At 40.0% G+C, this 16,305-nt stretch overlaps 1 protein-coding gene across 1 annotated transcript; it reads left to right on the top strand.

Annotated features, from left to right (window-relative positions):
- The first annotated feature begins 10,327 nt into the window (after positions 1–10,327).
- ptger4b (prostaglandin E receptor 4 (subtype EP4) b) lies at positions 10,328–15,044 on the top strand. The gene is made up of 2 exons (XM_031317795.2): positions 10,328–11,445; positions 13,372–15,044. Exons 1-2 carry the CDS (start codon positions 10,669–10,671, stop codon positions 13,942–13,944), a joined length of 1,350 nt encoding a protein of 449 aa, XP_031173655.1. The 5' UTR covers positions 10,328–10,668; the 3' UTR covers positions 13,945–15,044.
- Positions 15,045–16,305: the final 1,261 nt, after the last annotated feature.

Here is a 16,305-nt window from a genome sequence, read left to right as displayed (position 1 = left end):
TTTACTCCACTTTATTAATCTGACAGCTTTATTTACTAGTTACTTTACAAATTAAAATTTTTGCACACAAAACACATGTAGTTTATAAAATGGAATGTTTTATTATAAATTAAACTACCCAAAGATATGTAGGCCAACAAGTCCAGCTGATATGATTAACCGATTTAACACTTACGTTGATTGACAGAACTGTTTTGATCGTTTCCATTTTCTAAACTGTGAAGATTTTTCTGCATTGAGTACTTTATTACTTATTACTTTAAGTACATTTTCCTGATGATACTTACATACTTTTACTGAAGTAACATTTTCAATGCAGGACTTTTACTTGTAACAGAGTATTTTTTTAACAGAGTATTTTTTTGTATTAGTACTTTTACTTAAGTAAAGGATCTGAATACTTATTCCACCACTGTTGAAAGGTACAAACAGCCAGGTCAGAAGGGGCCTGTTGGATTCTAGGCCAACCTACTCTAAGCTGTGTTTTTGCATGGAATGAAAGGTGCATGAAAGGTTTCGGTGTGCATCTTAATTTGGTAATTATACAATGCATCTCCCCATCTCTGTCTCTCGCTCAGTCTCACACAGACACAAATACTGATAACTATGGGACATGAAGTACTTGACATGAAGTACTTGATGTTTGTTCTTCAAGCTGCCAGAGGGAAATAGTTTTCAACTGTTGAGACTTGTTCCTCTAAAGCTTATGTTAAAACCGCACCTGAGTGTCGAGCTGATCAGCATAATTATAGCCATAAGTGTCTGAGGTTCTTTATGAATGTAGTGATTGAGAGGAAGAAACTTTGGGGCAGATTAAAAAACAGTGTCTAAAGGCATGTACAAGTTGAAAAGTACGTAAACAGAAAAATATGCTAGCTTTTCACATATTTCCATTTCATCCAGGAAGTCAGGAAGGAGTCCATCACTCCAGAAAAACAAGCGACGGGTCAGATGTGTGACAGTTCGGCTTGCCTCCTGCAGGACTAGCAGGTTTTATCTATTCTCTCTCTCTCACACACACACACACACACACACACACAGTCCATACTGCGGGAGGCAACGATAAAACTCCATTTTAAGCATGTGTTGTCAAGATAGTACAGAACAGGCTGTATGTATCAACAAAGTCAGTACTGTTAGGACGTGAGTCATGACTTAGAAATGTTACATCTGTTCAGTGGTGAGAGTAACTAATTATATGTATTCTTATTTTTGTAATTGAGTAGCGTTGTGTAAGTGTTGAGAGAATGATGGTACTTTTAGTTTTTCCACTAAAACTACATATTTTGTCAGCTGCCTGTAAGCATCAGAAAAACACATGTGAAGTCAAGTCAGTTAAGACAAGTCATCTGGCTTTACTTTGTGCTTTTTATTTCGCAATATTTCATTCTTACCAACACAAAAGAAAAACATAACTCTCAAATAAACGAGCTGGTAACTTTAAACATTTATAAATTTGTGTTCACTATTTTTTAATCAATGTTTCTTTTTTTTACATGGGTAAAACTCCTTGGGTAAATTATTAGCTAAATAAAAGGCTTTGGGAGGACATTCTTCTGTTTCAAAATGGTTAAACATTAATATCATAGTTTTTTTAAGTGTTTCTTGTAGCGAGACACACAACCTGTATTAGTTGCATCATAAAAACCTAGATGCTGAATTTGATGTGTTATCGGATTACTGTGTGTTAATCATTTACCTTGCATTAAAAAAAAAAACATATCTATTTATGTGAAGGCAGGTCAGCAATCATGGTAAGCTGGCATCATCTTACAACATCTTTGACCCTGTTAAAAAAAAAGTGTCCAGGCCGTGTCTAGATGAAGACATTAGCATGTCATCCATAGGCACAGAATTTATGTTTTCCTGGATGATGACCAAGACTACGAATGTATATAAAGCCTACAAATTGTGCAAAGACTGTTACATAAATATAAAATATGAGGCAGATCAGTTTGGCAGCCAAAACAACGAATAACCAAACTACCACCCACCAAGTAAAACCAATAGCAAAGAAAATATGAATTATTTTGTGCATATAAAATGTGCATTTTGTCAGATTGCCGGTTAATAAGGTGATGCTAAAGTACGCTCTTTCTATTAATGTATGAACTTGGCTGATTTAGGTGAAAAAAACTACATTAGGCAGCTTGTCTTGTGCTCCATTCACAGAGTTCCATAAAGCTGTCTCATCGTTGTCACTCCCTTTAATGACAACATTGACACGTGGTTAAGGCTAAATATATCCCTATATAGAGATAACGCAGTTGTCTATGTCACTTAACGCATCAGGGAAACATTTGTGTTCACACTACTTATCTGTTCCTGTGACAACATTCAGATGTGCATGCAACCACATCTGAATGTTGACGTTTTACGATCAGATTAAATTAAGAAGCATTTTAGTGCTATATGAACAGGCCGTGAACAAACAACTGTGGTAGTCATAAGCATTTTAAAAGTAAATAGGATGACCTACAGTTAAGGATGTTGCTCTTTGTCAGCAACTGACATTTGTCTTAACTTGTATTTAGCTTTATTATGACTTTGATTGACATAATGAAACAGCAAAAATCTAAATCTAATAGTAGTAAATCTATTTGCTATAAATGAATTACTTGACATAGGTGTCTCTGACTGATTTGGTGTTTCTATATTAGTTATTTCTGTAGTCAAGCAGCTCAGTGCATTCTCCCAAGAAATTATAATTATATAAGGTGACTGGCTAGTACACAAATAAACTTTAAATTATTAAATGCTTATAAGTTGTTAATCAATATAAGAACACGTTGAAGTTTTTATTATTGTACGGTATATAGTAACAATTATAACTTTTAATCATTACAACTGTGTTTTGCTATATTGTTATGCATTTTCTGTTCATACAGCAGCCTCCACTTATGGGTGCCCACAGGAGGAGTTACTAAACACTTATATCTGCTCACAACTACATATAGTGTGTTATAAACCATTCAGTAAACGTGTATATGCTGTACTTCTTATGAATGCTAAATAGCAATCATAATACCCACTAATATCACCATTTGTAGATATTGTATAAGTAATTGTTTAAAATACATTGTTTTAGGGATTGTTAAAAAGCTTTGTCGTCGAACATTAGAGTCTTTCAGAGTCTTTCTCAGAGTCGTCCATGATCAGCACTCTGTTTAGTGAGCAGGCTGCAGCCAGCTGAAAAGCTCCCACTTTATGCCTTCAGTTGTCTTTTAGTGTTTGTTTGTTCTACTTTAATCTCTTTAACAACAACTGATCCAGTGGTGATATCATTTTGGAATGTTCATTGAGGTTAAATCCAGAGGGCATCGTCGTGCAATAGTTCCACCTTTAATTTGTGCCGTTCTACAGAACTGGGGGAGTAACCTGACTCCCCGGGGGGTTTACTCCTTACTAACAACATGGGAAGTTTATGTGGGAGTTTGATCAGCTGGATTTTCTCTAGAACAAACACACAAACATAAACACAGATATATGATGGCCTTCTGTCTTTATTGTCAGACTCAGAATTGTTCAGTGACGTTTTTTAGAATAATTAATATTACTGAATGTGATTGAAGGAATGCAAGAATTGACAGCGAAGTACGGACAAATCGGGACTTGCCTTTCAGTGCTCTGTTCCCTCATTTAGAACAAATAGGATCTTTAAGCTTTAATAAGACTGCTGGCACTCAAACCTGTGTGAGAGCAAAACATGCATAAGTCAGAAACCGCAACAGTGAAATAAACAACAAAATACAGTTCTGCACTTGTAGGAGAGAAACAGAGAATATGATGGCACATTCACACTACTATTAAACTGATTATTGATTTTCTCTTTAACCCAAAACATGTTAATAAATGTTACCCAGGAAGTGCTCTCACAGGGTTGATGTGCAAGTGCACTTGAGCAGCCAATACATGTCTTTATGGTGTTTTCATTAGTTCCCTGGGGAAGAATAAACTACACTCACATGACCTGACTCACACATGACCCTACTCCACAAAGTGGACCTGAGTTGAGATGGGGAGTGGGATCGAGGTGGAGGGGGGGAAGATGAGGATTGGTAGACTTGGTGCTTATAAACCTCCCTGGGGAACTCAAAAATGTCTCTGTTTTTCCCAGGCTGCGACAGTTTTTAGTTTATTGTGTAATCTGCATTTCTTCTCTACATACAAGGCAGTATAAGTTCAGTAATTACAACATGCCCTCGAGTCTAAGATATAAGAGTATTAAAACAAATGTTCTTCAGACCCCCACATCATTTTATAGACAGCTGTCAGTCTGTCATCAAATTTGATGTGGCTCCACGTTTCCAAAATGTTCCTGAATAATGAAGTCAAATTAGATTCGGGAGCAGGGCCACACCGCAACCACATCTCTAATCAGCTGTCAAGCCTACTTATACCTGGATCCGGCATGGTTTGTCTCAGATTTCTCAACCCACCCTCCCTTTCCCTTCATACACTTTCCTTCCTACCTAATCCTCTCATGCTTCACTCCTCATCCCTTCCTATTCAATCTGATTGATACCCTTCTTATGTTTCATTCTAGGTAGCGTCTGGGGTCCTGTAGAAATGCACCAGCAGTGTCATACTTGGAAACACTCTAATTGTGTGATGTCTACTGGAAAAGACCAGAAAGGGGAGACATGTAGCCTTGACCAACTCTCTCCCTGGTTTAATGTGGCCATTTTGTCTGTTGAAGGCAGGGACTTTGGTATAAATCCCACTTAGTTGGTCATACTCATTCTGCTGATGTTAGGGTTGTGGGTTTCTGTTGTTATATTTCCTGTTTTATTTTTTTTAACTCTTGCTCTGTTTGATTGATTCCTGTTTCCTTTGTTATTCATTATTATTTGTTCAGTTTTTCCTGTACTCATCTTGTATATTTCGCTTGGTTTACTTCCTATATTATTTTGTAGTGTTTGGTTTCATGTGTCTTGGTTTAGCTTTGTTTCCTGTTTGAGTCTGATTTGTCCCTACTATGTTTCACCTGTTCGCTCCCTCCCTGCTCATTTGCCCCTGTATTTAATGTCCTCTGTTCTGTTCAGTCCTTATCATGTCATCGTCGTTGTCGAGTGTACCTGCTTGTTCCTGTTCCTGTTTTCTACGTACCCCTTGTGTTGGACATTTTGATGCCATTGTGGAGTCTAGTAATTATTTTGGAACTGCTATCTTGTTTGGATTCTTTAAGACTCACGTAAGCCTGGATTGTTATGTTATAATAAATTCTACACCTGAATCAGCCCTGTTGTGTCGTGCATTTTGGGTCTTCGCTGCTGACCAGCGACCCAGAGCCCGTGCTGCTCAGCAACCCAGAGCCCACGCTGCCCAGCGACCCTGAGGCTTTGCAGCCCAGCCTAGTGATGGGCATCCAGCTGGACCTTCAACCGTTCCTGTGTTGGGGGTCCTGGTCAACGTCATGTCTTTGCCTGGGTTCCAGTCGGCGGTCCAGCCAACTACTGCTCCCTGTCTTCTGTTGGCGGCCCGGCTGACTCCCCTCAGCTGCTGCGTTCCCCAGATTCAGTTCTGCAACTGCCTGCCCCTGATAAGCTTCAGCATCACCAGGAATTAGCCTCAGTAGTCCCTGGTTTCCCCATCTCCATTGCCTCAGCGATCCCTGGTGTCCCCTGTCGCCGGCTTCCAGCTCAACTGACCTGTTGCTGGCCTCCAGCCTTGCTGACCTGTCGCCTGGCTCCAGCCCTTCTGACCTGTCGCCTGGCTCAGGTCTCCAGGTAGACTGCCGTCCTTCTAAGGGCCTTTGTTGCCGGCTGCCTGCCTGACCTCCAGAAGGTGTTCGCCTTTGCCGTCGGCATCCTGCTCGGTCTCCAAAGAGTCTTTGCTGTTGGCGTCCTGCCCGGCCTCCAAAGAGTCTTCGGTGTCGGCGTCCTGCCCAGCCTCCAGAGGGTCTTCACCGTCGGCGTCCTGTTCAGAGTGTATCCGCCTTCAACGCCCTGCCCGGCCTCCAAAGGGTGTCCGCCTTCGACGCCCTGCGCGGCCTCCAGAGGGTTTCCACTGGCCTGCAGTACCTGTGCCCCCGCTGGCCTCCTGTGCTCCCCGCTGGCCTCCAGTTCCTGTGCCCCCATTGGCTTCCAGTTCATGTGCCCCCGCTGTCCTCAGTTCCTGTGCCGCCGCTGTCACCAGTCCCTGTGCTCCTATTACTGGGTCAGTATTATCTTTATATATGCACAGTAATATTACTTAACTGTTGCCAATACTGAAACTAAGTAACATGACAGCTTATTTTGATTTTCAGTCGGGTCCCAGTGCATGCTATTATGATGGGCGCTAGTGCACAGACACGCACGCACGCACGCAGGCAGGCACGCACGCACGCACGCACGCACGCACACGCACACACACACACACACACACACACACACACACACACACACACACACACACACACACACACACACACACACACACACACACACACTGCCTGCACTGTCTAGATTTACGCCCCTGTCAATTACCCAGAATGCTTGAAAAAAGTAGTGATGTTTGGTGGGAACATGTGGTCCGAAGATGTTTTAATTTTGAATGAAGCTTTGTGAACAACTGTGGCAAATGCAGCCCATCTGTGCTTCTACGGTACATCTAGCATTAGTATTGTGTAATCTTGAAAGCAGTACAAAACAAACTAGTGTTTACATCTGCAAATTAATTTTTTTTGATGTTCATGCTTGTTGAACGATTTATATCAAAGTCAAATATGGAGACACGACACACAAAGTAGGGGTTTGTATCACTTTAAAGAGGTCTATGAAGACCATACGGAAATCACATAAATAGCGCCGGCATGATTTGAGTAGATGACAACTATAATTTGACTTAGAAATTGCTCAGTGCCATCTGATTTGAAACAAATATTTCATGAAGTGCACACCACCACCTGTTTCTGCACACGATGTGGTGAAATTATAGAAATCTGATCTTGTCCACATTGGAAGAAAAAGAGCAAAAGCAAAAAAAGAAGAACTGCACAAAGTTAAAGTGGACCCATTATATTTCATTTTTATGTTTACATGCTTTAATTTTCAAAAAACACTTTATTTTTCTCATGCTGCCCATGGCTGCTGCACCTAGTGTCGTCAACTTAGTGACTTTGTCGCTAGATTTAGCGACTTTTTTTCAAAAAAGCGACTAGCGACAAATCTGGCAACTTTCTGTAGAAAACATACCACAAGATTACCCTAGTAAGCAGATGATATGATTTGATTTTGGAGCAATGTGCTAACATGTACACATTGATGAGGAGAATGTTACTGCGTTTTCAGTGAAAGACGTACATTCCCTTCCTCTTTGTTCAAGAGAAAGCATCAACCTGAGGTCAGTAGAAGTGTCGCCTCTGAAGGTTTCAGTCAGTTCAGAAGAGGAAATGACACATTTTCAGCATACACAACTGATCACCACAACACTAACATCCTGCTCTGAAACATTTTGTTTACAGATAACAAATAACAGAATAGGTTTGTTAGTTAGTCCGTTTTGATTCAGTGAACACACTATCAACTTCCTGACTATAGTGTCCTAACAAACTTTAAGATATTTATCTGCTGCAGCTGTTTTTGCTGTCCTAAAACAATCCGATTGACTCCAAGTATAAACAGAATGTCGACAAATAAAAAAATGTCTTGGCGCTAGTGAAATACAGCATAAAAAAAAAATATTTGACTGAAGATTATAAAATGTTCCTGTCTTAAAGTCGTGTTTGTACGTTACTTAAAATTAATTTAAAAAATCAATTACTTTAAGATATATTTTAAATCTACTTCTAATTCATTGAAGTTTTTGCTTAGCAACTTTGCAAAGTATCATGCTGACTCAGTGGGTGTTTATAAGATGGGAACTTGTGGTTAAGAGGTGCACTCACCACAAGTTAAAAAGTACATTTAGATGACGCAAGTGTACATCCACATGTCAACAAATTTTGTGTGCTGAGGGTGAAAAACAAAATGATCTAATAATGTATGTATAGGTCGCTTATGTTGTAAAAACATTTTCTTATTTTCTGCACTAAGTTTCTACATGTAGAGCTGACTTTTTAGTATCTTGAAACAAAAAAAAGCATGTTGTTGCATTAGATATTAAGATGAATGAAGAAAACTTGATGTCATAATTTAACAGGCTGAATTTAGACAAAAAATAAGCAGCTAGGAGTCCATTGTAAGCTATATTATAGACCAAACAGACTGCTAATTAGGAGATTTCTGCAGGGAACAAATGCATCAAAATCTAAAGGTGTTTTGTATGAAATATCATAATTAGTAATTACATGTAGTGAACTAAAAAGTTCAATATTTCACTCTGTAATGCATCACATGGAAATACTCAAGTAAAGTACAAGTACCTCTAAATTGTACTTAAACTTACAATATGTAATATTTAGCCGCTAGGGGTCTCCATAGGGGTGGCAGCTCCAGGATGTTGTCCACTTTCATCCCAAAGAAGTCTCTTAGTGGCGGGGAATGAGGGAGATGGACTGGCGTGCACTAGCTGGATATCGTTGCATTAGATTACTAGACTACCCATACAGCAGACGTTACATGGCAAATGTATTCGTTGGTTAGCCCAGTGCTAGTCTCGCTTTGCCAGATCTTTTTCCACGGCACTGCGGAGGAGGGTTTAGCTAGTCCACCCAGCAGGAAAAAAACGTGCTCTGGTTTATTGGCATTTCTTTAAACCAATCGTCATGGGCGGCGCTCAGCGCCGGACGGAGCCACGGTGCCGCTGCAAAATACTCTTGGGAAGGTAGACATCCCAAGAAAGCGGGAGGTAACGGACATCTGGCCGAAAAGAGTGATATCCGGGGGGAATTTCTGGCGACATCGGAGCAATCCCGGAAGTGGAACGTCGTGGATATAGACTAGCCCAGCGCTGTTAACCATGGTCACAACAATCATACAATTTCTAATTATTTCTAAACTCAGGCGAAAACAAGAAATTAATAGGGAAAGTGTACAAACACCTTATAGAAGCACAGGCAGATAATTATTCTCTCCAAAAAATACATGAGGATTGGAACAAAGAACTTCAAATAAATAATTCTGATATAATTTGGAAAGATTGTCTAATAATAAAATATAACCAACACCATTACCACCAATGATAATCTGCGTCTCATACAATATAAGCTCATGACAAGGATATACTACACTAAATCAAAAATAAATAAATTTGATGCCTCTATCTCCCCTGTTTGTGTAAAATGGCACACATGAGACAATAATACATGCTTTCTGGGAATGTGAGAAGGTCTGTAAGGGTTGGGTAGAGATCCAAAAATGGATGACCAAGACCTGTAAAATTAAAATTGATTTCACAGTTTTGAGCAGTATCTTCCAAAATACTGACGAGCTAAAATACCCCATTGGATGGATGGTTCTTTTCTCCTCCTTGGTATATAAAAAAATGATTTTACAGTATTGGAATGATACAGAGGCCCCATCGTTACAACAATGGAAAGGACTAATGAAATACTATTTAACTATAGAAAAATCAATGTTCGAAGACCGGAACAAAAGGCAACAATTCAACAAGGTGTGGCAGGACATATATGAAGCGTTGTAAATTTTATGGATAAGAAATAAGAACTAGGTATGGTGACTGAGAACTGGAAACCAAGGGGATGTGTGTGTGTGTGTGTGTGTGTGTGTGGGGGGGGGGGGTGGATGTGGGTGGATTTGTGTAAAAATAGGTGTGTTTGGGTTTGTGTGTTAAAAATGTGGAGTAGATGAATACTGATACCGGTAGGAAATATATCCTGTTTGGAGTGTGAAATTACACAGTATGTTGAAAATTGTATTGTTTCTTGATTTCTCGCATTAGCGTGAGCCACTTGTTAACACAGCACAGCTGGATCGATACTGAAATATCATTCCAATAAATTAGGCGTACTGTCTACTGTGTTGCAAAGTGGCATGTAATTAATAAAAACATGATGCTGTGTAGCAGAAAATTATGGATTGCTGCTACTGAGTATAATTCCTTCCATTATATGATTAACAATTACTCTCAAAGTATCATCTGGTTTTCATGTGTGGTTTTGAGAAAGATAGAGCATCTACAGGGGTCAAAGGTTATATGATGCCATTGACAGGCGACCAAATTACGCACTTTGTGTCACTGATTAAAATTACAGATTTCTATAGGTTTTAATATTTTCTTTTTAAATGCAGACTTCCTAATAAGCGAACTTGTGACTCTGCTGATGTCAACTGACAGATGAGGAGGGTGGTGATAGATTCAAATGAAGAAATGAAACTAGATCTGTGACGTTACACAAATGTTCTCCCGATGCACGTGGAGCCTGGCTGAACTACTTCTTATTTGTTGCATTGAAAATGCAGAGGAGGAGCTGCCTTGAGTGGCCGGGGAGGAAACTTCTCTGTCAGTTTTGAGTGTGCCATCAACGTAAGCGCAGCTCGCAGTGTCGGAGCATCACTTGCAAACCAAAACCACAAGATTAAACACCTTCATTCTGTGGATTGCTCGTGTTTCCTTCAAGACTATGGAGTTTAAACTGTGTGCGTAAAAGGGACATTTGGAAACGATGGATTTGCTTCTTGTTGGAGAACCTGGACAATGTGCATTAATGCAAAATGCCACTACTTCGGAAGTGAGAGGAGAATCTTTGCTTAGTGTAAAACAGTGAAAGAAGTCACAGCAGGTATGAACTCCACAGCAGCGGGGAGATTTCAACCGCCCACCATCCCGGCGATTATGTTCATCTTTGGGGTGGCGGGGAATGTCATCGCCATAGTGGTTCTGCGGATATCACGAAAGGAACAAAAGGAAACGACTTTTTACACACTTGTGTGTGGCTTGGCGGTGACAGACCTCCTGGGCACACTGCTGGCCAGTCCTGTCACAATCGCCACATACGTGAAGGGCGCGTGGCCGGGAGGTGATCCACTGTGCCAGTACTCCGGCTTTATCCTGCTCTTTTTCTTCTTGGTCCAACTCAGCATTGTGTTTGCAATGTCAGTGGAGAGATACTTGGCAATAAACCATGCATATTTCTACAACGAGTACGTCAACCAAAAACTCGCTGCGCTGACTCTTTTGGCCATTTACATTTCCAACATCGTGTTTTGCGCGCTGCCCAGCTTGGGGCTCGGGCAGGTGAAACTCCAGAGACCGAAGACCTGGTGTTTTATTGACTGGCAGAACAACCAAACATCAGTCGCGACTTTTAATTTGATGTACGCGGGTGTAAATTCAGTCATCGTGCTTGCCACTGTCATATGCAACGTGATGGTGTGCGGGGCTCTGATCCTGATGCACAAGCGGTTCATCCGCCGCACGTCTTTGGGCACGGACCAGAGGCGCATCGCGGAACTCAGGCGCAGACGGAGTTTCGGACGATTAGCCGGAGCAGAGATTCAGATGGTGATCCTGCTTATAGCTACATCGGCTGTGGTTCTCATCTGCTCCATACCTTTAGTGGTGAGTATCTGACACACTTTGCACCGTATGTATGTGCGCAATCAATAAACAAATAAAGGAAACGCAGTAGACTACAGCTTAATTCACCAGAAAGTAATGAAATGGATATGTGTCAAAATAGAAATAATAAAAAAAAGAGTGTGCGCCCTTATAACAGCAAAACACCAAAATAAGTTCGTAATGGTACCGAATGAATTAGATAAAAACACAGGCAGGAGATGGTTAATAATAATAATCACCGAACTTTGTGTTCCCGTTTTAGATACTTGTGGTTAGGTGACGCATTTCGAGGCACAAGTGAGATCACTGCCTCCGTTTGCTGTTTAAAACAGCATTTACAACGTTTTGGTATTAGCATTATAGTAAAATACGTGTGTGTGTATATATATATATATATATATATATATATATATATATATATATATATATATATATATATATATATATATATATATATATATATATATACATAGTCCTATATAAGTCCTCCTCCTCACCCACAAAGACCATAACACCCCACCTCCTCTCGCCACCATTCAGGACCAAGCACCGTACCTGGGGTGACAGAGCTTTCACCATTGCAGCCCCCTCCCTCTGGAACTCCTTGCCCATACACATCCGTGACTGTACTGACCTAGACACATTCAAAACACACCTCTTCAGATTAGCTTTCCACATACAATAGTCTTACATTTCTCACCTGATAGTTACTGGTTTTATTGTTTTTAATTGCCTCTAATATGCTTGTTTTATGTGTTGGTTTTATTGCTTATGTTTTTAATGTGCTATATGTGCTGGTTGTACTGTAAAGTGTCTTTGAGTACTATGTAAAGAGCTATATAAATACAATTTATTATTATTATTATTATTATTATTATTATTATATATAATTAGTGTAAACTTTGTGTTATTTGCTCATTTAGGCCAAACTCTCATCGCCAGACTTTAATGTTCAGACTATACGTAGGCTACTAGCCAACTAAAAATCAGCCTTCGGAGGATCAGAGCGTGAGATTTCCGTAGGTGTTTGCTCGTGGGGTGCGGAATGACAGGCAGACATTCCTGCATCTGTGGGGCCAAAGTCAGTGATCGAATTGAAAGATGGGTTCACACTCAGTCTGTCTTAAAACAATTGTCAGGTGCCCATATGAACAGTTTGGTCTTGCTGTAAATATTAGGCTACTCGGGACAAAATCCTTGGTCCTGATTCTGTGTTAAAATATATGCCAAAGTTCAGCTGAAGTTTTTCTGAGGCTTCAGCAGTCTGAGATTAGCAAATATTTGAGTTTTTTTTCCCGATGTTAGTGTCTTCTCGGTACAAAATTCTTTCACAGTGGCTTCAAATAAGCCTTGGAATGTGTTGTTGCAGAGGACTCCTCTTCCATTGGAAGCATGATAGAAAGGGATATTTGAAGGTCCAAGTACAAACAGGAGGAGTGATGACAGCACGCAAAAATCTGATTTAATGTGGGTATTTGTTTGGACAAAAAAAAATGTGAACCAATTCTTTAAGGATCTCACTTCTATAATTAATGAAACGTCCAACATTAAGGCTTTTGTGACTCTGTTGATTGATTGTTGATTAGACCCATGGGGAAGCCCAATGGTCAAAGGCTTATGATGAAGGATGATGAGAACTCTGTTTTTATTGGGCTCTTGCCATCTCCACACTACTGTGGTTACACAGAAGTTACATTCAGCCAAGTGTCTATTTAGATTTGACCGTTCCATGCCAACCATGTAGGAATATATAAAATAAACAATTACTTTACTCTTGTAAGTGAAGTGTAGACAAGTTTGGGCTTGGAAAAACACTAGCTCAAATTGATTCTGCATTTGAAATGTAGTTCCATGTTCCTTTATGTGACCGACAACCCATTGACACGTTCCTTAAATGATCTTGTGTTTTCTCTCCTGTGCCATCAGTGGAGGATCTTTGTGAATCAGCTGTACGGAAACCAAACAGAAGAGCCTTTCGGCTTGAATAAAGACCTGCTGGCCATTCGCATGGCCTCTGTCAACCCCATCTTAGACCCTTGGATCTACATCCTGCTGAGAAAGACAGTGGTCCTCAAGCTGATGGAGAAAATCAAGTGTCTGTTCTGCAAAATGGGCGGGCGGGGACGAAGGAACGGCAGGCAGTTCCGCTGTGCCGACGGCGGCCTCTCCGCCTCCATTGTCTCGCGAGATTTTCCCTCGCTGGTGTCGCATGAGCTGCGGGAAATGGTGAACACCTCACAGACCTTCCTGTACCCGTCGGAGGAAAACGCCAGGAGGTCAATTCAAGCAGGGGCACAGGGCGGCTCCAGTCCTCCAGAAGCACAGACGTTACAGGGCCCCCAGGAGGTCAAGGGGCCTCAGAGGGAGCTTTCACAGAGTGATTTAGAGGAAAGAGTGCCAGGCAGGCCACTGAAAGAACTTCCAATGTGCCCCAAGGACCCGGCTCTACATGTGACCTTCACGGACGAGAATGCAAACTTACAGGAGAAATGCATATAACAGTTAGCATGATCTTGAAAAGCTTTCACTTCTGTTACAGAAACGTCTACGGACAGAAGATAGGAACTAATAAGAGCACTGCAAAGACATGATAATGAATAGTGAATAATCATCCATCAATCTGTGGATAGCTTGCCGACTGCTATTTGACAGACTACTGAACTAAATACCCATTATCAACGTAGGCCTATTACTCTTTATCTATAAGTTATCACAAACACAATATCACTAAATACACTTAAAACAGTACAATCAAAACAGTTAGTATATCAGTGAAACCAGAGAACAACATGACGTTGTCGAGGAGCTCTTTTCTTGCACTTTTTTAAATTGTTAAACCACTGCGAGGCTGTTTTGACAACCTGCACGATGACTGTAAAGAATGAATGTCAAAATGTGAAAATGTGTTCCATTATGTTAATTTATTTTAAGTATGAAATTGTACAGTATTGTCTTCTCTGTGAGAAGGTCCAGATAGTTTGGAGGAATTTTAAGCACAAGATGAACATAATCAATTTTTTTCTCTCTTTTTTTTGGGTACGTACTACGTAGGAACATTTGCAAACAATTTGGTCCAACTGGTTGACAGAGCAGCTCTGACAACAAAAGCTAGAATCATACCATCCCCTGCATTTTATAACAAAAGGCAGCTATACTGTGTCTTTTCCACAATACTGACACTGGAGGATGTTAAGAGGCCTCATAAAGTAACGTGTTAATATCAAATCGTTAATGTACTTTTCCCAGCCCATTACTTTGTAAGGATTAATCTAACTGCATTTTATTTAACCTTAATGTAATGTGCAATCCCTCTAGTCTAATCAGACTTTATCGGGGAATTAAGAAGGGGAACGCAAATTGAAGACATTAAGTTTCCTGTCTGATGAGTTTAAAGGTTTTGCCTTTTCTTACAATGGATTTCCTGATGGCATTAATGCTATTCTATAAAGATTGATATATAAATACCGTGTTTATACTTCGATGTTAAAAGTTGTTGTTGCAACAGCCGGTGTGAACTTTACCACAAAAAGGTTGACTCTCTTGTGAAAAGACTGTTGTACCAAACTCATAAATAAACCAAAAATTGGTAAATATTCACATTCATTTGTGTCACTCTTTTGGTATGGTTTAGTATGACAGTGAATTATGGTGAATTGATATAGCTAAATATGCATTTTTCCGACGAGCGTTCACATGGTCGGGATGCGTGTTCTTCTTCTTCTGTTATATTGGTGTTTGGCATAACAACTTGTTGCATGACTGCAACCAACGGTTCACCGTAGCCTAGAGCATCAGGTGTGTGAAAACATGGAGGCCACAATAACAAAAGATTTGCTGCTGTTTTCTTATACGAGCATAGAAACAGCACATGGACAGGTGTTTGTTGGTGTTATCTGCAGGACAACGAACGGGAAAGGACACGGATAAGGTGTTTTTTTTATACCTATTTATGAATAATTTGAAACATGTTATGTCTGTGTAGGTTTCTTGGCAGAGGCATTTGTCCACAATAAACAGTTTATCGTCATTGAAATATGTTCAGTGAACCAAAGTCGCCTACATCAAACGTCAGTTGTCAACAACGCGTCACCAACTGGGAAACTCTGTTAGCAAAATCTAGCCCCAGTTTCCCACCTCTGATTTCCACAGGAAGGGACGTAAATGATGACGTTCTCACTGGGGAAAATGTTTTTCCGATGCCCATGAACGCACGTTATGTCTACAGTGTGGTGTAAAGTAGGGGAATTATTAGGAGTATATTTAGAGCTGAAACAATCATTCGATTAAGGAAAGATGAAGGATGGAAAATTAATCTGCAACTATTTTGATCATTGGAGTCATTTTTTGAAAGCAAAAATGCCAAAAAGCTCTGGTTTCAGCCTCTTAAATGTGAGGATTTGCTGCTTTTTATAATTTTATATAAAACAGTTTTTGACGGTTGGTTGGACAAAACAATGTGCTGGACATATTCCACTATTTTCTGACATTTTATAGACCAAAAGAGTAGTTCATTTATCAAGAATCTAAATTTTAATCGACAACGAAAATAATCATGAGTTGCAGCCCTATCTGTACAGAAACTAAATCTATTTAACCTGAACGAGGTCTCCCTTAGCGGCTGCCTCTCTAAATCGTTGCTGAAAATGAAATATTGATCAGTCCTGAATAGAATGGCTTTACTTATTGAAATTAAAGTCAATACTGGTCACTTGACGTTAATGGATGGCAGTCACATCTTTAACATGAACCTGCTGGAGAGCAATGTGCAAAGAACTGCCGCAAAGCTTTTCATAAAAAAACCCCCAATTAATAGAATTTACTGTACAATTTATTTATATGTACAAACAAAACAGTCCTAAA

This window comes from Sander lucioperca, chromosome 14, assembly GCF_008315115.2.
Source record: "Sander lucioperca isolate FBNREF2018 chromosome 14, SLUC_FBN_1.2, whole genome shotgun sequence".
Lineage (NCBI taxonomy): Eukaryota > Metazoa > Chordata > Actinopteri > Perciformes > Percidae > Sander > Sander lucioperca.
This window is presented reverse-complemented; position numbering and strand designations above follow the sequence as displayed.